Source organism: Citrus sinensis, chromosome 7 (assembly GCF_022201045.2).
Source record: "Citrus sinensis cultivar Valencia sweet orange chromosome 7, DVS_A1.0, whole genome shotgun sequence".
Lineage (NCBI taxonomy): Eukaryota > Viridiplantae > Streptophyta > Magnoliopsida > Sapindales > Rutaceae > Citrus > Citrus sinensis.
Genome location: NC_068562.1, coordinates 6,484,207 through 6,508,991, shown reverse-complemented (window position 1 = coordinate 6,508,991; position 24,785 = coordinate 6,484,207). Strand labels below are relative to the sequence as shown.

At 39.0% G+C, this 24,785-nt stretch overlaps 2 protein-coding genes across 2 annotated transcripts; one reads left to right on the top strand and one right to left on the bottom strand.

The window, feature by feature from the left end:
* Window positions 1-6,081: 6,081 nt before the first annotated feature.
* On the bottom strand, window positions 6,082-7,203 carry LOC127903749 (putative disease resistance protein RGA3). The gene is made up of 2 exons (XM_052444441.1): window positions 7,126-7,203; window positions 6,082-6,501 (listed from the first exon to the last, which is right to left on the bottom strand). The coding sequence occupies exons 1-2, from the start codon at window positions 7,201-7,203 to the stop codon at window positions 6,082-6,084; spliced, it is 498 nt and encodes a 165-aa protein (XP_052300401.1).
* A 10,755-nt stretch (window positions 7,204-17,958) lies between these two features.
* LOC127903748 (uncharacterized) lies at window positions 17,959-19,767 on the top strand. The gene is made up of 2 exons (XM_052444440.1): window positions 17,959-18,907; window positions 18,995-19,767. The coding sequence occupies exons 1-2, from the start codon at window positions 18,061-18,063 to the stop codon at window positions 19,765-19,767; spliced, it is 1,620 nt and encodes a 539-aa protein (XP_052300400.1). The 5' UTR covers window positions 17,959-18,060.
* Window positions 19,768-24,785: the final 5,018 nt, after the last annotated feature.

The following is a 24,785-nucleotide window of genomic DNA, read 5'->3' as shown; positions in this document are numbered from 1 at the left end:
CTTTCTCTGGGACTTAACATTCTTCTTTATCCTTACTATTTGTGCTTAACAAAATGAATATATTATATTATATTATATAAAGCTTTATTTTGTTTTGTGCAAATTAATTGGGATAATGTTACATTATTAGTTTGCCTTAGTTTACTCTTTATTAGTGCATTATTCATTTGAATTTATTTTTGTTCAACAAGAATGGTATGCTGGGTATGGAAGATATTGCATTTGGATGTTTCTATGGACAAAATTAAGTTGATGGAATGGGAGAAGATTTTGGAAATCAAAAGTGCATAGCTCAAGTTCAAATGTTGCAATTTTTTCCTTACAAGGACCAGACAAACTTTAACTTCCCTCGCCACTTGGATATTGTTTCTTATTGCGCGATATGTATCTTTTGGTTTTAAGTAGAGTGATGATGTGATAAATTCTTATACAAATTTATTTTATATAAATTAATTTAATATTAATTTATTAATTAAATAAAAATATAAAATAATAAAAATAAATTACGTAGATAAAGAGATATTTAATTTAATTAATTTTATTATGACATATTAATTTATATAAAATAAATTTTTATAAGAATTTGTGGTTGTATTATTATTCTTTTAAGTATTAACAAGTCGGCAAGATTCAATTCGATATCCACCTCCGTCCGATATCTTACATGGATTTGTAAAAGATAAATTATTTGAAGGATTAGGGTTTCTTCTCTTAATCCATTTAAAGAAAATAATTGCTGGGGATCATTCAAGAGTCGATGCTAAAGCTCCTCTTTTTTCACGCACGAGACTGGATTTACGTACACATTATCTATTTGTGTGAGAAGATTTTCTCTTGTATGTTTGGAAGAAGGTTTGGGCATTGTGGGGTTATATATTTAACAGCACTATGCCAATGTTGAATGCTACAGTGAGAGTTCTCAAAGGATTGAATTCCCGTGTACATTTGTGAGATAAAATTTGCTTTCATATGTTTGAAAATAGATTTGGCCTATAGTATAGGTCCAACTATTGATCCTGTCATACTAGAGCTATATTATGCAGGTCCAAATAAATAAATGTCTAATTTATAATATTAAAAAATTTCATGAATTTAATTATTTTTTATAGAAAAAAGTGTGTAATTTGGTTATTAACACAGTTTTCTTGATTTGAAAGTTGACTAACGCATAGTTCCTTGTTTCACTGTTAGCTTAGGATGCTGTCATGCCAACCATTAACAACGGAAGAATCCATCACTAGTGGCCAATTTGCCCACTCGAATCTTATTCTTTCTCTTGTACAGTCTGCAGAAGACAATATTGGTATGTGCTTCAAAATGTTGACAAGTAATCGAGTAACCCTAACTCAAAATATCCAGACTCTAGGGACCTCAAAATTTAATTCATAGCCCTGTTAGCAGTTGAATCTTAATTTGGGAAAGCTGCTTAAATCAAGCAGTATTATTAGGAAGTTCTGGAAATCAACCCATAGGTGTTTAATGGATGTGATGACTCCCAACCAAATGAGACGAATCATCATCAAATGCTTCTCCTCTCTATTACTTCTCATGGGCCACACACTCTATGATGTTTGCTCAATTGGACCACCACCACCCTCTGTGATAACAATTCCATCTGCATCCAACCATAGGGTGGGGCTCCTTACTTACTTTCAGCAAATAGGGAAATGAGGCCCACTCATAGTGATGTGGACCCACTATGGAAAGATCAAACGGCTGAAAATGAACTTCTACGAAATCAAGGGTGTTGCATACTTGTATTGTTAAAGAAGCAAGTTTTCCCTTGCAGGGCAAGAACACATTAAAAAATTTCATTGATCATCTTCGAAGATCATCAAAACCGTTCTTTGGGAATTAAAGATCCCAAGTGGTCACTTCAAAATTTTTTATTTTTTTACAATCACTTCTTAAAGGTTTCATTAAAACTATAGGTGAGTTGGTGTCTTTGAAGTCTACCTCTAAGTGGCATGAAATCCATTTTAAAGCATCGGTATTCGGTAGCCTCCAATTTCGAGGATGAAGTGATAGGCATCAACTACCGCGTCAAAGTTATTCTCGCAATTGTCTACCTACTTGCTAAGTTTTGATTTTGCATGTCAAGGATAAGTGCCATATGAGTCCTTGACTAGAGCTTTCTACTCTGTTTGCCCACCAAATTTGAACTGTAAGAAGCCAATATGTTTTCGTCTCCTCAATTAATGCAGTCTACATCAGTGATGATAATGGCTTTGGCAATTTTGGCACGTGTATTTGACCACTATGATGCTGTTCTGTGCTCACATGACACATAATCTCAATAAGTTTAATGTGTTTATCTAGTCATGGTTGTGGAAAATTCGAAGAAGAAAGCACCAACTGGTGGCTGTGGAAGTGCTTTTCCCACCAAAGGATTTTCACACTTTTTAACTATGAAGCCATTAAATTTAAACCAAGTATTCCACAATCCGAAGGATTTTATTGGAAGTGTGCATTAAGTTCGGATAATTTATATATATATTTAATATAAGCATTCTTTGCCCTATATGCACAATATCAAAAGTTAGTTTTTGAGGTAAAAAGCAAAATTAAAAAATAAAAATAAAAGACAAGATATTTTAGGCTGTTCAGCCTTAAGACCTATGTTCATAGGTAAATATACCCTTCCTGTTATTACTTTTAAGAATATATTCATCTTTTACTAATAAAAGAATTTTCTTCTCAAAATTTTTCTTTTGTATTTTTTTTATAAAAGTCTATAATATTATTATAATCTATTCTTATTGTAAATGTATTATTTTTTATATACAAATGGAATGAGTTTAAAAAATTTATTATTCCTAAAATTTTTAATTCTATACTTAATCTTTTGCTTTTTGTTTCTGTAAATTAATTTTCCGCTAATATATATTACTATTTCTTCTTTCTCTTTTGAGCTCTCTTTAATAATCACAATAATTTGTAAAAAAATCTCTATATCTCATAAAATCCAAGAAAAAAAAAGAAAAACAACAACAAAATCATAGACACATAAAGAACCTGAAACATGAGCATAATTCAAGGGATGGCAATTTTACTTCAGAAGGCAATGTCTTGCACGTCGTGGCACTACTTAATTTTAATTCACCCAGCTGAGCCAATGATGACATGTTGCAGAAGTGCGAGTTGAGCAATTACCATATTATAGTGACTGCGATTTCTAGAGAAATATAAATGTGACAAATAAATGTAAGGAAAATAGGACACAATAATTTATATAGTTTGGCACAAAGCCTACATCCACGGATAAAAATTGAAAGATAATTTTACTAACAAATGAGAATTTACAAAATTAGGAAAAACTCTCAAAACCCAAAAACTCAATACACCCAAATAGATCCTCACTAGACCACTCAAGTATAAGCTTTCTCAAGACTCTCAAATTGCTTCTCATGCAATTGCTCTCAACTCTCACAATTTGGATAATCAAACAAATAAAATTTACCTTCTATTTATAGGGAAAAATAGGATGCACTATTGCACAAACTCCAACAATTTTGTCAACAAAAATTAGGTGCCTACCTTAGCAATTTGTCTTCAAATTTGCGTCTCCAATTTTGAATACATGCATGTATTTTTCTTTTCAATTTGAATGCATGTTTGTCAATTGCATGCACCAACTAATTTTGAATGCGTGTATTATTTTTTCAATAATTCTCCACCTCAGCAAAGATTTATCCAAATCTGAGCCGACTACAAAATTGTTGAAAAAATCAATACATGCATTCAAAATTAGTTGGTGCATGAAATTGACAAACATGCATTCAAATTAAAAAAAAAAAAAACACATGCATGTATTCAATTTTGAAGAGGTAAATTTGAAGACAAATTGCTAAGGTAGACACTTAATTTTTGTTAACAAAATTGTTGGAGTTGGTACAATAGTGCACCCTATTTTTCCCTATATAAAAGGCAATTCTTCATTTATTTGATCATCCAAATTGGGAGAGTTGAGAGCAATTGCATGAGAAGCAATTTGAGAGTTTTGAAAAATCTTCTACTTGAGTGCTCTAGTGAGGATCAATTTTGGGTATATTGGGTTGTTGTGTTTTGAGAGTTTTTTCTTCATATAAAGTCTATTTTCAAGACTTTTCTTCATGTACTTTTCTTTCAGCGTCTTCCATAAATTTTTTTCTGATGTCTCCTTCATGACATAGTACTTTTGATCTTTAGTCAGATATAGGTGAATAGTACTACACGCATGTCTATATTTATCCACTCCTTGTCATCTATCTTATCAAGTTTTTCTTCGAGGGCGACATCCGACTCTTGCTGACATAAGACATCCAACACTTTACATTGCCACATACCGAAATTATTAGTACCATCAAATTTCTTCAATTCAAACTTCGCATTAGTCATAGTAGTCATCACTGATGAGGACGGCGATGATGCCTTTGCCATCCTTCCTAATCCAAATGACCAATGCCTTCAACAATTATTTACACTTGAAAAACAATATTTATGATGTTAATTTCGTGTGAATAAATACACTAGGAAAGTTCTCAGAAGAATAGAGAGGTCACAATGGTCCCACTTAAAATCTAGACTTCTTAGACTCTCCTATAAATGCATACATATACACTACTTACAATAGGCTGTCTCCCAAGTATAAATGACCATCTCCACTGTATGCGTGAACAATATCGTATACATGAACAGTGCGTATACGTGAACAGTACTGTATACCCCAAGCACGAACCTCCGGCTTTGATACTAATTGTTGCGGGAGCACGAGTTGAGTAATTACCAATATTATGGTGATTGCAACTTCTAGAGAAATATAAATGTGACAAATAAATGTAAAGAAAATATGACAAAATAATTTACGTGGTTCGGCGTAAAGCCTACGTCCATAGATAAAGACTGAAATATAATTTTACTAACAAATAGAAATTTAAAAAATTGAAAAAAATTTCAAAACCTAAAAATCTAATACACCCAAATAGATTCTCATTAGAGCACTCAAGTAGAAGCTTTCTCAAAACTCTCAAATTGCTTCTCATGCAATTGCTCTCAACTCTCACAATTTGGATGATCAAACAAATAAAGAATTGCCTTCTATTTATAGGGAAAAATGGGGTGCACTATTGCACCAACTCCAACAATTTTGTCAACAAAAATTAGGTGCTTACCTTAGTAATTTGTCTTCAAATTTGCCTCTCCAACTTTAAATACGTACGTGCATGTATTTTTCTTTTTCAATTTGAATGCATGTTTGTCAATTGTATGCACCAACCAATTTTAAATGCATGTATTGATTTTTTCAACAGACATCCAACTGGCGGAAGTAGTTTTGCCTTTGCAGTTATTTATCTTTTAACCTGTGTAAATTTGGAGGTGGCTGTAAAGCTTCAAGAACATGTAACATGTTCATCATTATTTTCATCTAAACTCCTCCTACTCCCAGTGAAATGAAATATCAGATGAAGGGCATTTTTCTTACCCCAGATATCTACCTTTCTAGCTTCACCAACATCTGTCACATTTCCCAAGCCAAGCTTATTCAAGTTGTTCAAACATTCAAGGGTACATGCTTTGCCATATAACGATCACCATCTTTCAAAAAAAATTCACTTATTAAATGCCTTAGATTGATTAACTTTCTATACCTTGGCATAGTCTTTTCAGCCTTAAAACAGAAAGAAATATCTAGGGTTTGTAGATTGTATAAATTACACAAATTGTTAAACAAACATTTTCAAGCTCAGGTACCTCAAATTGTTTTACTTTTCCTATTCCCCTTGCAATTTGATATGTTGCAGAAAAATGAGCATTTCGATAGCAGTCACAATTACCCCAATCTATCGTCCTTAAAACATGTCAACTTATCCAACAATTTCGAAAGACTATTAGTAGTCAAACATTCTTTAAAACCTTCTAGCACAAGGCTACGCAATTTTGTTTTATCGTAATTAAATAGAGACGGGGTACCGGCCAATTATTTTAAAATAGGATCATCGAATTCCCAGCTTTTCTACCAGCAAGCTTCAATTGAGACACTGCGGAACCGTCAACTTCAACTTGAGCAAAGTCATGCACTAAATCATGCATTCTTACAACTTCTTATGCTACGGCCACCATCTTTTTCAAAATCTTGAAAGAAAGAGAGCATAGCAAGGTTTTTAAAACACTCTTCACCATCTGACTCCATATCATCTCTTTCTTTCCATTTTTGAGGTGACCTTGAGTCATCCACAACTTGATCAGCCGATCCTTCTCTATCTCATAGTCTTTTGGAAAGATGGCACAATATTTTTTCAGATTGACAGGCAAATCAGCATGGCTCAATAGCAAAGTGGGAAAGCCACCCTTTTCTATCTCTTCTAGTGGCCACATCTCACTATGGAAGACACGTTGCCATTGTTCAATCCTTGTTTTAAGGCTCAACAGACGCCCTACAGACTTTACTGCAAGTTGCAAGCCATTGCAGTTACTTAAGATCTCTCTACCAATATCTTCTAATTCGTCACTTTCTGCACTAGTCTTGCCAAAATATTGCAACTTGACTAAACAATCACCAATATTCCTTCCCAGGAAATTTCCCTAGTGGGATCATGTTGGTGGTTGCCATTATTTTTACAACATTCTCTTTTCGTGCAGTCAACAAAATTCTACTTCCTGGAGAACTACACGTAAGAGAGTCTATCACCTGCTTCTACTTAAGATGATGCAGGTAAAAATATTGATCAACATACAGCTAAAAATATTGTTATAATGAAAGAAATTCATCCTTATTTTTAGTTTTTTTTAAAATCGTGTGTGCGTGAGTGTATATATTTGGAACACAGAAAGCCAATTAGAATTTACTTGTTAATAGGGAAAGCAAAGCCTAATTTATATTTGTTTTTTCTAATTCTATAATTGGATTTCTTATTGACCATTCACTTTCCCATAATGTGCACGTATTCAGATGCAGATTTTTATCAACAAACTTGTATATTTCCTATATTTTTGAACAAATTATTTTGGTGCCTCTTTCTTTGGTCTATCAGGGAGTTTTTAAAAAGTTAATAAACACTGATAGTGTGTATAATGTACCCGATTGCGTTAAGGACTTGAGCAGTACACGCCCAATGGCAACACTTTACACGAGTGGAGTAGTTTCACCTTCTCCTCTGCTTCTACCTGTTTGACAAGGATCGAAGCCAGCCGCTCCATGACTGCTGAAACAAGCACTTCAGCCATGGTTGAATCAGAGCAGAGTCAATGGTGCTAAAATTCAAGAGTATTGAAAAGGATTAAAAGTTTTATTGACTACATTTCTTAAGGAACAAAATCGGGTATTTATACACGAGTAAAGGAATGATATATGGAAGAAACATTTTACAGATATTATGAGATTAATTCTAAACTTAGTCGTTGACTAGCCGTTGGCTAAGTTATGAAGAAAATATGGACTTGAATAATAGTTGGCCATCTTTCTTTGGTGAGTTTGCATGTCACGAGATTGTGTGAGATGATTGTTGCAAGCCTTTGGCAAGAGCAATGCAGATTGCCAAATTTGTTTCCAATGGTTTGTTACTTGCCTTGTTAATGTGGGATTGAGTTGGTGTGCTGATTTTTTCCATGTTGATATGTGACTCATGTGGCTGCATGTGGTTCGTGTGTTGTGACAGTTTGAATTCCACATTTGGTGCGCAATGTATCTGAACAAATTACGGACCAGACACTTAAATTAGGAGAACTTAGTTAAAAAAAAAATTATTTAATTTGGGATGTTTTTTTTTTAATGTTCACTTGAATACATTTTAAGTTTTATAAATTTAAATTCCATTACTTTCTTTTAAATTCTAAGTAATAATAGTAATAAATTATTTATTTTAAATACGTGAAAGTATCATTTTTCTAAATAGTTTCCACAAAATATTTAAAAAACAAAATAATGTGGTTATTGAGATTTGAACCAAAACTTTAAAACCATCAAATAATACTTTTACCATTGAATTACAAGTTTTTTGTTATATGAAAAATGTGTCCAATTTTTTTTTAACTATTTCAGAAGGGGATTGAGGTACATTTAAAAGAAAAATTTAGTAATATAATTTATTCTGCAAAATTAATTATTAACAAAATTAATTTTGTTTCTCGTTTTTTAAATTTTTTTCTAAATAAGTCCTTGAGCGAGTGTTTGAATTAATTTATCAGAAGATTCAAATGACATTTATACCCCATAAGGCCTTACGTCGTTGTAAGCTACTATTGTTTTTATGTATAATAAATGATCTATGGTTGGGGAAAATTTGAAGAAGAAAGGACTAATATTGGTGGACGTGGAAGTACCTTTCCCATTCAAAGGAGTTCAACAATAATTTACTATAAGCCTTTCCAAACCCTATATTTACATGAATTCCTGTGTGCGTCCCTGTTTCTTTTTTTCCTTTTATATTCTATTTCGTTATTCACTGGCCATGGGTTCTCTGTATATCTAATTCCCGAATGCTAATTTTCTTCGCATGATTTTTTTTTATATAATTTGTTTGGTATTCTTTGTATAAAGAAAGAAGAGTTTTGAAAGTACAATTAAACTACATTACAATTTGATTTAGTTTGAATTAATGATATTTCTTCTTCCACAATATGTATAATTCTATTTTTTGATTTGAAGATGCCATTATAAAGATGTTAACCAGTACACCAGTACTACTTGTCAGCTCTGCTCCTCATGATTAATCTTGTTATAATTGACTAATTTAAATATATATTGACACTTTGTAGTAGTTCACTGAAAGTGTGTATTACATTTTAAAGAGTATTGAACACTTTCTTGTCAACTTGAAATTTTTAACATTGTCTTATACCCTTGGTGTCCAATAAACTATATACATGGACCATTGTTATGCACGAAAAATTAGTATTTCAAGGGGGAAGGCAAAACTAAAAAAGAAAAGAAAAATAAGAAATTTACGTCATTTGACCTTAAGGCTTACGGGCATAGATGTCAAAGTAATTTTATGGATAATCAAAGGATATATCCCACAGTTCACGAATGATCACGAATACAAAGCCCAAAAATACCCAAATGAAGTCTCTCGCTAAAAAGTGACGAAAACAAAATAATATAGTAAAAAAGGTAAAATAATAGAGAAGAAGAACTACAATTCTGGCTATGCAACCAGATTATGTGTTCTTAATATGACTTGTGCATCTGCAGAAAGAACCTGAAAGAGAATCATACAATTATTTCCACTTTAACGCCAGGGAATCAAGTACAAATGGAAAATACGGCACATTGTTAAATTATTTTCGCTTTCATTCCGAGGAACAAATGAAAATTCCAGTTGAAAGAAAGGTCAGCGTGTACAACGTTAAAAAAAAAAGAAAAAAAAAAGAAAAAAATGGTCAGATTGAATTATTATGTCTTAAAACAGCCATTCTGAAAATTATTTGTTGCTATGGTTAATGACGCCGCTCCAAAAAAAAAAAAAAAAATGACGCCGCCACAGGCTGATGATACCGATACTGAAATTCAGGGTCTAGGAAAACTCCTAGATTGCATTCATAGCTGCCAAATGAGCACAAGGATTAATCCAGCTGTAAAACCTTGACAAACGCCTGCAAATTTCAAGAGATCATGAGTAAACTTTAGCACCAGCCGGGAAAAAAAAATATAATTCCAAAAATTTATAATTTCAGTAAATCAACACTCTGCGGCAACTCTGTGAAATAATGGCCAAAGCAGTCATAGCTCCATGCCAATTTTGCTGCAGTTACATAGAAGCCAAGAATTATCATAAACTCATCAGGGTAATTCTTCGTAATGCCTTCCCCATCCAGATGCATCTGTACTTCTGCTGAAGTCTTGCGTTGCATATGAGAAAACTCCCGGAAAGTCCTCTGTTTCATCAAATGATAGCCAGCTCAAAAGTCCATGCCTGGATGCTTTGTTTTCTTCTCAAAATCTGATTCATATTCTCTGCCATCTTCAGCATTTAACACCCAAACACGCCACGCGAGTTTTAGGGGTATCATCTGATTGTAAATAAAAAATGAAGTAAATAATATGAGAATGAAAAAAAATTTCTGTTGGTGGAGATTGGAAATTGCATTAGCTGTCAAGGTTTGAAAAAATTATTAAATTATCTTAACGCTATGACTCCACCCTGGTTTTAATCAATCATCCGAAAATAACTGATGCAGAATAGGTCTCTCAAGACCTTCTACTATGCCAGTAAACTTGACAATATCAGCGCGAAAACAGTTTAGAAATATCCCCCTTGGACGAAGATGGAAGGGAAGTGTCCTTAAGTTGGGATATTTGCACGTTTTTCAAATGATCAAGAAGCGGCATGATTGCAATACCTATAATCCCGTGACCCCACTCTTGCCAATCATTCAAACTCCAGAGTTCGAGATGTTTTCAATTTGGGTAAAGAACAAAGACAAAGATCATGACCAGCCAATACAACTGCCTATTCCCAAAAATTCCATACGCACCTTTTTCAATCCACTAATTTTCTTTCAACCGAGTGATTCAAGTGAAATTTTAGCCGAGCAAACCGGCGGGTTGAATTGGGTATTTAAAAAAAAATTATACAAATAAAATCACAAAACAATTTAAATCAATACTTTAAGAAATTCAATGACTATAAATTTAAAAATACATAAAGAGAGAAGAGAGAAGAGAGCAAACACATGAATTTTTACGTGGTTTGACAAAACTCGTTTACGTACACGCCTCCAAGCAAACCGAACTTGATGATTTCATTACTCAAACCTTCCAAGCCTTCAAGATTTTTACAATTGACTTCTAAAGTGTCAATAAACCTTTGCAAGTAGAGATAAACACACATACACCTCTTTCCCAAGTGTTTTTCATACTTGCACTCACTTAATTTTAATATTGAAATGAAGTTTACAAAGATTACTCTCCACAAGAGTGTATAGAAAAATTATATCTCAAATGAATCATTGTATGTAGGTAAGCAAAATGAAAGCTCAAGATCAATTGTATGAACAAGATTTAGCTTTATAGAGATTAAAAAAGTTATTTGATTTGAGTTTAATTTGAGTTTTTATAGTTTAAATAAGCAAACTAACCATTATTGATTTTCTGAAGAATTGTAAGATTGCCACTAAAATGAGACGGTTAGTTGCTATGTTGATGGGGCAAGTTACCGTTACAAATTAAATTTGAAATTTTGGCCCAAACAAATCGCCGCTTGCTTTAAGCGGTTAGCCGCTATTAGTTAAGTGGTTAGCCGCTGCTGTTCCAACATATTTGCAAATAAGTCCACTTAAGAACTTAAAATAATATTTGTTGATTTTAAAGTTCTTAAAATGTTTCAATTTAGTCCATAAATTTGAAAAACACACAATTTCATAAAATCATTTTTCTTATAAGTTTAAAACCTTTTTATTATATGAAAAAATTATGATTTATTTAAATTTCATGAAAAATAACTTGAGCTTTTAAATGCTAAATCATGCATACATTAAATCATATTAGTTTTACATGAAATATAACAATAAAGATCACCTTAAGCTAATACTCTTAATGTTTGTCTTTAATTGTGTCGTTATCTATTGAGTGTCTTAAACTTGATCTCATATGTATGAATTGTTTCCCATTAAGAACAACTGAGATTGTGAAATATAAATTTACCATTTTACCCTTAACACATGGTTTGTTATCATCAAAATTAAGGTTTGTTTAACCAATTAGGCCAACATCAAGGGATGGCAGGCAACGTCTCGCAGAAAAAGATATGTTCTAACCTTAATTTTCTCAACTTAGCCAATGATGACATCCAACTTAAGGAAATTGTTTTCCCTTTATAGTCATGTATCTCTAATTTGTCTAAATTGGAGATGGTGCATCAAGAACATGTTTATCATGATTTTTATCTAATCAATCCTGCTTATGGAACTGTAATTTCAAATGAAGAACCTTTTTCTTACACTTGAGATTTGTTTTTTTTGCTTTATCAACATCATTCACATTCCCCAACCCTTTTATCTCAAAAGCACCCTACAAGTAAAATGTTTCCAAACAATCAAGAGTACAAGCTTTGCATCTTTTAGAACCAATTCCCTTAACTTTTGAAGACAAGTCAATCTCTCTATTCCTTTTGGAATGTGACTTAAACTATAAGTGAATTTGTTTATCAAAGTCTTAGATTGGTTAATTGTCTTATACCTTGATGTTGATGCCTGATTTTTCCCGCCTGGGGTTGAATCAAGTGCAATAGATGGAGGTAACATGTATATATAGTAACAAACAAGAAAATGGTGAAATGGGGCTGGAGGTGGTGGTCTCCAGCGTGCCTACTCCGATGCTTAAGTCAGTAAAATGCATTTGAAATTGAAATCAGAGTGTTTCTAGTTTACTTGAGTGATCATACCTCGTCCATGATGATTTTTTTTACCCTAAAAACACTTCAATGTAGAAGAAAATGGGACATGATTCCCTTATTTTTGGGGGTGTTGTGGGCATAGTGGCTTTATAGCCAACTTCTCTAGTCATTTTTTTACAGTATTTTCGTGATTTTTTCTTAATGATAAGCATCATCCTGACATTTTAGCCTTGTTGACTTGGCGGCTTTGACCCAATCACGGTTTAAATCAAGGTTTCCATATTTCCCATCTGAAGGGTTCTTGAATTCCCATTTGACGGATTTCGTCCCTGTCTTTGAGGGATCCAATTTTCTTCTATGGAGATTCTTACCCCTTGGAGGTGGTATCAGTCATTAATTACCTCATCAACACTTGGGATTTTCTTTTCAGCCTTAAGTAATAACAAGCATCTAAGGTTTGAACATTGTATAAATCACACAAAACATCATGCAACTCTTCTATGTTTATAAATTCTTTCAAGCTAAGGTGCCTTCAAATGTTTTAATTTTTGTATTTCGTTTGGAATTCCTTTGATTAAAATAAAGTGATGACCTTGAAAAGCAATATTACCCTAGACTATCATTCTTAAACATGTCAACTTATGGAACAATTTTGAAAGATCATCGTTAGTCAAACATTCTCGGTAACATTCTACCACAAGGCTTTGCAATTTTGTTTCATCATCAATACATATAGAAAATGAGTCAATTGAATCATGCGGTCTAATAACTAAAACTCGTGGCACAAACTTAATTCATGAATATATAAAAATGACCTCTACCTCTACAACAACATATAATAACGTTTGTGTCTCATTCGAATACATATTCAAACTTCGTACACTTCACATCTCATGACACACACATACATTGTAAATATTTACATATGAATACAAACGTGCTTAAAATGCAAATCATGCAGCAATGTGTCCCGTGGCCCAACCTCAACTGAATTGCACAAAACCCTGTGGAATCCTAAGAGAAAATGGATAAATAAGAAAATAATGAGCTGGCAGCTTAGTGAGTGGATATAATTATATATAAAAATAAAATAATGTATTAGTGTTTATATATAATCATGTGACATAATTCCGCACTGAATATAATACATCAACAAATATGAAAATCATACATACATACATTATAAAACGACACCAAATAGCACCCAGGGGAAATAACTTTCAATGTTCGCCGGGATCATCATCTTATGAGTAGAGCGGGGAAAAACCTCTCAATATCTAGCAGAATTTAACTACATCGCATAGGTAGAGTGACCTAACTCTCAATACGCATGCGCAGAGCCCATGGGGGAGGGTACACATATGGTGACTAAAAATCACATCTCATGACTCAATCAAACATATAATATGCGTACATATAATCATAACATGATATTAAATCATAGTATCAAACATAAATTAAATGCTTCATAGAATATATAATAGTAATAATAATATCCACTCACAAATCATGTTTTACTTTATGGTTCGTTGGGGCTCGTGTGGGTTCCTGGTTTCTTAAATTTCTTCTAAAATACAAGATTCAAAAATTAATTATTAGAACTGATACAAAAACTTATACGTGTAGTGTAAACTAAATCATAACTGCTTAAATTTTATAAATCTATTACTCACTGACTCACTAAATATAGATCTAAATGCCCAATTCTATTTCTCGTATTATATTCTTGCTTAATTCCTTTTTTGAATGTCTTAGCTTCTTCTTCCTTTTTTTTTTTTAATTTCCTTTACTCTTGGCTTCTCTCTCTCTCTCTCTCTCTCTCTCTTTTTTTATTTCCTTTCTTCTTTTCTGACTTTTTATCTTTAGTCTTTTTTCTTTCTTGATTTCTTTCTTTCTCTTCTCTTCTCTTTGGCTTTTGCTGTCAATTTTTAGATGTATAACAAGCAACTCTCAACATTTATACTTTATATGGCCATTGACTTAAGCAAGATGACTAGTAAATTGATGAAGCAGATAGGTGAAGCAAGCAGTTGAGATTGATGAAGCATGTACTTGGTGGCGCAAGACTAATGACCCATTGTGCCTTCCTTTTTTTAAAATTATTTTTCCCAATCGGTGCATGGCATTTCTTTTAACTATTATCATTGAATGCCGAGCTTTTCTACTGTCAAGCTTCAAATGAGACACCGCATAATTATCAATTTCGGCGGTGTAGCATTCATTCTTTGTCAAAAATAGAGAAAAGTTGTGCACTACATCATGCCTCTTACAAGTTACAACTTCTTATGCTACCACCATCATCTTTTCCAAAATCTTGAAAGAAGAGCGCATAGCAAGGTTTTCAAGATACTCTTCACCAATTAACTCCACATCATCTCTTCCTTAACCTTGAGCCATCCACAACTTGATCAGCCAATCGTCTCATAGTCTTTTGGAAAAGATAGCACAATATTAAAATCATTTTTTCGGATTGGCAGGCAAATCATAGTAGCTCAATAGCAATGGAGAAAAACGCCCTTTCTATCTCTTCTAATTTTGACATCTCTCACTATCTAAGACACGTTGCCATTGTTCAATTCTTGTTTTAAGGCTCAACAGACTTCCTACAGCCTTTACTGCTAGAGGCAAGCCAATTGCACTTCCTTAAGACCTTTCTAGCACATTTTCTAATTTGCCACAATCTTAACGAGTCCTTCCATTTTTATTTTTTTTTTGTCAAAATGAATATTCAGCCTATTGTCACGATAAGCTAACCGAGCAAGAGTAGTTTTCCTTGTGCCTCCCTTACCAACTATAGAAATAATAGAGGGTGATACTGATGCCACTCCTTGACTACTCTCACTCAACAACTGGTCTACCATTTCCTTCTTATTCCCACGTCTGCCATGAACTTGGGATAGATCAATAACAAAAGTAGTTATTCGTCGTTCTACTTCTCTGGTGGTTCTACTCATAATCAAGCTAAAACCTAACATATCTTTTTCCCTAGATATAAAATCTGGGGTTCTTCCTGTCAGCAATGTCTCGGCAAAGGACAAGTTGCTTTGGAGAAAATCGATAAGCAGGGATGAAAGAACGTACATTCTTGTTAATCTTGGAAGCATTTTCAATCCACTCATCGAGCACACCCTGAATGTCGTAGTACACGTCTTTAAGCTTATCACAGTATTCTCCCCCACTTATCTGACCTCTGCTTCTTCAAGCGCAGCTTTTATGGCTGTGAAATTGCTGGTGACGTTTTGCACTTCGTATTCAACACCGACGACCAGTCTCACTTCAGCTTCAACCTGTTGAATCAAGATCGAAGCCCGCTGCTCCAAGACTGCGGAAACCAGACCTTCAGCCATGAACAAGTAATTGGACAGAGAAAGATTTGAGAAGCTCAAATTTTTGGGGTGTGTTTACGTGATGTCATGCTCCCGCATTTTCGGTTTCAGTTTTTAGAGACCAGTCAGTAAGCGGTACCATTACCAATCGAGGAATCATTTACGCGGTCCATCTATTAATAGTAATTTTAAATTGATATAAAACATTGTCGTATTTCTGCCGGCTTGAGTTGGATTACCACGAATTTTCCGGATAATTTATATAATTTTAATTTTTTTTGTTTGCGTCTAAATTGAATCTATAATTTTAATTAATTAAAAATGTGCATTTTAATATAAAATGTATTGCTCGTTGAATTCTATTTTTTGATCTTCTATTTTCTCGGAAGGCCTATTGGAATCTACTAGTTGTGGGGAAAGTGAAGTCCCAACTCCCAAGTCTAATATATATATCTTTTTTTCTCTAAAGCTATATTAATAAATAGACACTAATTGTAGATTAAAGATAAGTTGATTTAATCAAATCACTCATAAAATAAAAAAATTATAATATTTTTACTATTTTTATCAAAATTATTATTTAAAAGTTATATTCACTACGTACTACTATTAAATTTTATTTCATGCATACAATTTCTTTGTGCATTCACATTACATAAATTAATAAAAAAAAATTGTATTTATTTCCTAGCATATGTTAAAAATTAAAAAAAAAAAGACATGATTACTGTAGGTATATGCTTTATAGATTTGTTTTTATGTCATTGACAGAAAACTTGGGGAACAAATGAAAAAATTGTCTATTCCACCTAAAAATCATATATAAATGTGTATTTTTTGAAGAAATAAAAAAAAATTGTAGTTGTTGATGCTGAGACCTAGTTGAGCTGTGTTGTGACTAGACCACTGTCTCAGCACTTGAATTTGTTTGGTAGGAGATGGATCTACTTGCATCTCTTTGCTTCGAGCTGTTCTTTGATTGCGAATACCTCCTGATAAATCTACCTTCGTTCACAAAAACGGGTAGGTGGGGCGGCATATGTTTTTCCGATGTAATCCTTCCAACACTCAAGTCAGCTGTTGGACTTTTGGGAAAAACTTTTGCCACGACACTTGCGGCTTAATTTTTTTACCTTTTAATTGGAAAGTCTTTTTAATAGTTCTTGTTGATGCGAGATTCCGGTTCTCCTCGTTCTACGACCAGGATCCCTGCTCGATCAACTCTACCACGACCAGGAGGTCTCCTAGTAATGCTTCTTCTCCGGATGTCCCTGCACACACAGACAAGTCAGAGTACGCCGGTTGTTCTCCCGGCGCAAACCCTCCGACGCTCAAGTCAGATACGAAGGTTCGGGGAACGCTTGCCACAGGTCTTATGGCTTTTTTGTGGTTTTCTCTTTTATCTTAAGAATGCTAACCCTTTTACCTTCGTTGGCTACCTTTTTATAGGCTTCCTCTGAATCTCAGTCTTCCGCTCTTTTCGAGACGGTATGGGACTCCAACTGCTGCGTTATGGGCAAAACATGGGATCTAGCGTGTTACGCCACGGTTCAGGGGAAAGCGTGGCTGCCACGGCTCTGTGAGACCTTGCGTGTTACGCCACGGTTCTGGGGAAAGTGTGGCTGTCATGGCTCCGTGAGATCTTGCGTGTTACGTCGCGGTTCTGGGGAAAGCGTGGCTGTTGTGCCTAGGTTCTCGTGCTGGAGAGCGCGTCTTGCCAACTGCCGTCGACCGGGTCTCCTCGCCTCTCGGTCTCTAGCCGGAATGGCCTCATGCCTTTTATAGGAATTGGCCTCGCGGACGACAACATCGTGGACGAGCAGGATGTTTCTGCTCCTGTTCTTCCACGCGCCAGGCTTTAACGGAAAACACCGGTGCGCAGAACTCCGCCATCAGATGTCTGCTCGTCATTCCTGGTCCCTTCGACGCATTTGTCCCAAACAGTATCCCTCCCAAACACCGGTCCCCCAGTTTCTGGTGTTGGGTAATGTAGTGGACCAGCAGTAGAAACTCGATAGTACTCGCTCGCGTGGGTTTGGAAAAGGCTGCCAGGAGTCATGTCGCATTTAATTGCGGACGAGGTGACGTGGCAGAAATCCCCCCCTCCATTTGAATTTCAAACCGACGGTTACGGGATTCTCGGAATATGCGTCATTAAATGCTGGCAGCCCAAGAGTTTGCTTCTCAGTAAGGAAACCCAAAATCTTCAAACACGAACTCGTCATTTTCTCCATTCTTGTCTCTCCGGCGAATGAACCTCGGCGCCAAAGCTGTCATCCCTGTCTCTCTCTGACCGAGTCCCTGCTTCAGGTATTTTTTCTATTTTTTTTTTTTTCGGTATCGGTTAATTGTAGGTAATCTCCTTTCTCTCTGCTTTGCTTGAGGTTGTAGTTGGCGGTGGTGTTTTGGTTAGAACTTAGGATATGTCGAAGGGTAAGGAGAAGGTCGTTGAGGTTGGTGACGACGAACTAGGTTTTTTGCCTAGTCTGCCCGCTGATTTTGCTTTTGATCCCGGGATCCCCTTAGAGCCCATTAGGTCTAGTGTTGGTACTAGCGCTAGGAGGATGTCTCCCCAAACAACCTCCTCGAGCGACAGTAGCGATGAAGAAGGGTCTTCTGGATCGGAGAACACTTTGAGTGAGGGTCAAGGGGATGATTCTAGTGAGGCGTCCCCATCAGGAGCATCACAACCAGAAGAACGGGGTACAGTAGGGGGTAGAGCCTTGTCGCGTGATTATGCCATTGACTACATGTCGTGTACGACCACGTTTGACGAGCTCAATGACCTCCGACTTAGGTATAGTATTCCTGGTGAGATACCTCTTAGGATCCCAGGAAAAAAGGATACACCTAGCCGGCCTCCCAGGGGACACGTTACCCTGTATCTGGAGAGCTTTAAGTATGGGCTGAGGTGTCCCTTGCAGCCTTACTTTGCCCGGATACTTAACGGGCTAAATCTGGCTCCTGGTCAGCTGAACCCCAACGGGTGGAGAGTGCTCTCTGGTCTGTTCATATTGTGGGACAGATGTTGCCAAAGCGAGCCCACGGTTGATGAGGTGAAGCATCTGTACCAGCTGAAGAGCAGCCCTAAAGATGCCGGCTGGTACTACTTCCAATCTGGTACCAAGAGCAGGAAACCCATAACTGATCTTCCAACTGGTGGTGGTGGGACTTGGAAGAGGAAATTCTTTTTTGCTGGGGGTCCCTGGGGTCAAGTTGCACAAATAGACGGGAAGGATTGTCGCGTCCCACCCCGTTTCACGGTCCCAGGTTGCCTGCTCGCTTTAGATGTCTTGTATCCATAATTGTTCCTGCTGTATTGGTTTGTCTCTAACCAAGTGTCTGTTTGTGCTGTAGTTTCCTGGGGTGTTCACTTCCCGCTCCGACCTGGTCTGCTTAAACGGGTCGAGGCTGTATTGGCCAATTCCTGCTCGAGCCGAGAACTGCTATCTACATACAACTTCCTCGAGTCTCGGTTGATACTTCCTGGCCATAAGATGGAGGACGCAGTGATTGGAGCTCTGACCAGGAAACGCTCTCGGCCTCCAACAACCGATAGGGACCAGGACAAAGATGCTCCCGCTGCGAAGCGAAAGAACATCGTGCAGCAGGTTCCTCCCTTGCAGGCTCTCCCTCCTGCCTCTGCTAGAGTCGGGGAATCCAGTAGAGCGGCCACTGATCCTGCTTCCTCTTCTCCACCTGTTGTGCCTCGGTCCCGCTTACCCGACAGCCGACCAGAACACTTGGTTCCCTATCTCAATGAGTTGTCTAAACTCGTGAGCAAGAAGGACCTGGAGGGCTTTGACGGTTGTACCCTGGGCGAGCTGGTGGGAGCCATGCAGTACAGTGCTTTCCATCTCAGCTGCATGGCCACCTACTATAAGGCCAAGGTTGGCCGTTACGACAGGAAGATGAAGGAGGACATTCAATCGGCGACGACCAGAGCTGACGTTGCCGAGAAAAAGGCGGGGGAGCTAAACGTCGAGAACCTCAAGCTGATAGAGCAAGAGTCCCTTGCTCAAGCAAAAGCCATTACACTCGAGGAGGAGCTGACCAAGGTTAAGGAGGATCTCCAAGGGCAGAGGGCTATGTATGAGGCTCAGCTCGAATCTCTCCGCGATTCCCACTGAGCTCATGTAGAGAACTTGGAGAGGGAGGCCGACAACCAGTACGACCAGGGACTTCGGCATTCGTATCGTTGTATCATGGCCGTCCTCGGGAAGCAACACCCTGATCTGAAGATGGATGACCTTGCAGCTGGTGTTGCTCAACATATGGACGAGGAGGCGGCCAAGGAAGATGCCGAGGGGTTAGAGCCGATCGTGATTGAGGAGGGTAACTCTCCTCCTCGTGCAGTCCCTGCTGATGTTGGCGAGGCGAGCACCCCCCCGGACGCAACTGGTGATACCCCTCCCGCACCCGAGGAGGTCCAGCCAACCGATGCTGCTCGGCTCACTGACCCACCATCTTTTTGATATATTTCTTCTTGTATTGTAATGAACGACGTTTATGAAATTTATCCCCTCTGTTAGCCATTAATAAAAATGTTGTTGATTACTATCTCGTGTCGTACTCATGAATTAATTTTCGTCTGAAACGCTGATCGCTTCTGTCTCGCCGTAAGACAGGCTTTGAGACTTGGTGAGGCCTTTGCGTGCCATAGAAAACTTTCCAAATGCTTTGGAGCCTGCTCGCCTTCTCGCGAACGAGCAGATCCTTGCATGCTGGCCTTTTGTCTGGCCCTAAGACAGGCTTTGAGACTTTGTCGAGCCTTCGCATGCCTTAGGATTTTCTTCAAACGATTTGGATTCTGCTGCCTTCTCGTGGCCGAGCAGATCCTGGCATGCTTGGCTTCTGTCTCGCCATAAGACAGGCTCTGAGACTTGGCGAGCCTTTGCATGCCTTAGGATTTTCTTCAAACGATTTGGATTCTGCTGCCTTCTCGTGGCCGAGCAGATCCTGGCATGCTTGGCTTCTGTCTCGCCATAAGACAGGCTCTGAGACTTGGCGAGCCTTTGCATGCCTTAGGATTTTCTTCAAACGATTTGGATTCTGCTGCCTTCTCGTGGCCGAGCAGATCCTGGCATGCTTGGCTTCTGTCTCGCCATAAGACAGGCTCTGAGACTTGGCGAGCCTTTGCATGCCTTAGGATTTTCTTCAAACGATTTGGATTCTGCTGCCTTCTCGTGGCCGAGCAGATCCTGGCATGCTTGGCTTCTGTCTCGCCATAAGACAGGCTCTGAGACTTGGCGAGCCTTTGCATGCCTTAGGATTTTCTTCAAACGATTTGGATTCTGCTGCCTTCTCGTGGCCGAGCAGATCCTGGCATGCTTGGCTTCTGTCTCGCCATAAGACAGGCTCTGAGACTTGGCGAGCCTTTGCATGCCTTAGGATTTTCTTCAAACGATTTGGATTCTGCTGCCTTCTCGTGGCCGAGCAGATCCTGGCATGCTTGGCTTCTGTCTCGCCATAAGACAGGCTCTGAGACTTGGCGAGCCTTTGCATGCCTTAGGATTTTCTTCAAACGATTTGGATTCTGCTGCCTTCTCGTGGCCGAGCAGATCCTGGCATGCTTGGCTTCTGTCTCGCCATAAGACAGGCTCTGAGACTTGGCGAGCCTTTGCATGCCTTAGGATTTTCTTCAAACGATTTGGATTCTGCTGCCTTCTCGTGGCCGAGCAGATCCTGGCATGCTTGGCTTCTGTCTCGCCATAAGACAGGCTCTGAGACTTGGCGAGCCTTTGCATGCCTTAGGATTTTCTTCAAACGATTTGGATTCTGCTGCCTTCTCGTGGCCGAGCAGATCCTGGCATGCTTGGCTTCTGTCTCGCCATAAGACAGGCTCTGAGACTTGGCGAGCCTTTGCATGCCTTAGGATTTTCTTCAAACGATTTGGATTCTGCTGCCTTCTCGTGGCCGAGCAGATCCTGGCATGCTTGGCTTCTGTCTCGCCATAAGACAGGCTCTGAGACTTGGCGAGCCTTTGCATGCCTTAGGATTTTCTTCAAACGATTTGGATTCTGCTGCCTTCTCGTGGCCGAGCAGATCCTGGCATGCTTGGCTTCTGTCTCGCCATAAGACAGGCTCTGAGACTTGGCGAGCCTTTGCATGCCTTAGGATTTTCTTCAAACGATTTGGATTCTGCTGCCTTCTCGTGGCCGAGCAGATCCTGGCATGCTTGGCTTCTGTCTCGCCATAAGACAGGCTCTGAGACTTGGCGAGCCTTTGCATGCCTTAGGATTTTCTTCAAACGATTTGGATTCTGCTGCCTTCTCGTGGCCGAGCAGATCCTGGCATGCTTGGCTTCTGTCTCGCCATAAGACAGGCTCTGAGACTTGGCGGGCCTTTGCATGCCTTTGGTTTTTTTTTTTTTTTTTTTTTTTTTTTTTTTCGGTTTCAAGCGAAATAAATTCGTCGACGTTACATTAATGGCAGGATTTGACTTACATGAAATTGTTCGGACATAAAACATAAAAATAAAAGATAGACAGCATGAGCAGAAATTGCTTTAAAATGTGAGCAAGTCTTACTGGAAGTATTTTCGGAGGTGTGCTGCGTTCCATGGGCGTTTCACTTCGTGGCCGTCCGCGCGAACCAGCTTGTAAGCTCCGGGCCCCGCTATCTGCTTGACTCTATACGGCCCTTCCCAATTCGGTCCCAGCACTCCTTGAGTCGAATCTTTGGTGCTCTGATTCACTCTTCTCAGTACCCAGTCTCCGACCCTGAATTGCCGTATGTTCACCTTCTGGTTATAATACCGAGCAACCCTCTGTTGGTAAGTGACTGATCGCTCGGCTGCTTGTTCCCTCCTCTCCATTAGCAGATCAAGATTCAAACATATCTGCTCGTCGTTCTCCTGCTCATTGAAGTGATCTGTCCGGTGTGTGGTCGTTCCTACCTCAGCCGGCACGACCGCTTCATGTCCGAAAGCCAAAGCGAACGGTGTCTCCCCCGTTGCGGTTTTGTGGGTTGTTCTGTATGCCCATAGCACACCTGACAGCTCGTCAACCCACGCACCCTTTTTTGCTCCGAGCCTGGTTTTCAGAAGCCTCTTGACTGTCTTGTTGGCTGCTTCTACTTGTCCATTCGATTGGGGGTGAGCAGGCGAGCAATACTTCAGCTCTATCCCGAGGTTCTGGCAGAAATCCCTGAAGCTGTGATTATCGAACTGCCTGCCATTATCCGTTACCAAGGCATATGGGATCCCGTATCGACAGACCAGGTTTCTCCACACGAAGTCTGTTGTTTTCTTCTCTGTGATCCTGCTAAGGGCTTCTACCTCTATCCACTTCGTGAAGTAATCTACAGCGACTATCGCATGTGTTGCTGCTCCTCGTCCCTTTGGCAATGGGCCGATCAGATCAATTCCCCATTGAGCGAATGGCCAAGGGGAGGCCATGGAGGTGAGCTTCTCTGGTGGTTGGTTAGAAAAATTTGCAAAACTCTGGCAGCTTGCACAGCTCCTGGTCTTCCTTTGCGCATCCTGGTGCATCGTCGGCCAGAAATATCCCTGCCTTAAGACCTTGTGGGCCAGGGACCTCCCGCCAGAATGATTTCCGCAAATTCCTTCATGCACTTCCCTCAGCACGTAATCCGCGTCGTCATCGTCCAAACACCGAAGGAACGGTAATGTATATCCTCGTCGATACAGTACCCCATCGATCATCGTGTATCTCGAGGCCTGAGCTCTAATCTTCCGAGCCCGTAGCTTATCTGGTGGTAAGACCCCGTCTCTAAGGTACGAAACTATCGGGTCCCTCCACGAGCTTTTTTGTTCTATCCGCAACACCCCCAAATTTTGCTCGATACTCGGGCGAGACTTTACTTCTAGGGGGACCGACTTTGGCATTTTTGGGTCGGCGACGGCTGCCATCCTAGCCAAAATGTCTGCTCGACTATTCTGCTCCCTGGGGATTTGTATCACCTCCACTGCTTCGAACTTCCCCATCATCTGCCTGACTATCCTTAGGTACTGTTCCATCTTCTCCTCTCTTGGTTGGAATCTTTCACTGACATGATTCGCAACCAGCTGGGAATCGGTTCTGATCTTAACTCTGTCCGCTTTCACGGCCCTAGCCAATTCCAGCCCTGCTATCAAGGCTTCATATTCTGCCTGGTTATTTGTGGCTGCGAATTCCAACTTTACAGCATAAGAGATCTCCTCCCCCTCTGGGCCTTCCAGGACAATCCCTGCTCCTGAACCCCGCTCTCCTGATGACCCATCCACAGATATCTGCCATACTTGAGTTTCGTCGTTGCCTATATCTGCATCTTGCTGATCCAAGCATACTTCAGGCTCCGCGAACTCAGCTACGAAATCGGCCATTGCCTGGGCCTTTATCGCCGCGCGGGGTTTATAGTCTAAGTCGAATTCGCTCAGCTCTACAGCCCATTTGACGAGCCGACCAGAGGCATCCGGCTTGTGCAGAATTTGACGCAATGGCTGGTTGGTGATTACCGAGACCGGGAATGCTTGAAAGTACGGCCTCAACTTCCGAGCAGCAACCACAAGGGCCAGTGCCCATTTCTCCATCGTTGGGTATCTGGTCTCAGCGTCGAGCAGGGCCTTGCTGGTGTAGTATATCGGATACTGAATTCCTTCTTCCTCTCTCACCAGAACGGAACTGGCGGCCCGATCAGATACCGCCAAATACAGATTCAACTTGTCCCCATCCCTCGGTGTGGACAGTAGCGGAGCTTGCTGCAAGTAATGCTTCAAGTTCCGGAAGGCTTCCTCGCATTCTGGGGTCCATTCCGTTTTCTTTCCCCTCCTTATCACTTGAAAGAATGACTGACACTTATCTGTAGCCTTGGATATGAATCTGCTCAACGCCGCCAACCTCCCCGTGAGGCTCTGCATCTCCTTCAGGTTTCGAGGAGACGTCATTTGCACAATCGCCTGGATCTTCTCGGGATTTGCTTCAATCCCCCTATGGCTCACCATGAATCCCAGGAATTTCCCGGACTCGACCCCGAAAGCACACTTCTCCGGGTTGAGCTTCATCTTATACTTCCTCAAAAGCTCGAACGTCTCCTCGAGATGTCTGACATGTTCCTTCGGGACTTTGGACTTGGTGATCATGTCGTCCACGTACACCTCCATGGTTTTCCCGATCAAGGGCTTAAAGACTTTATTCACCAGCCTTTG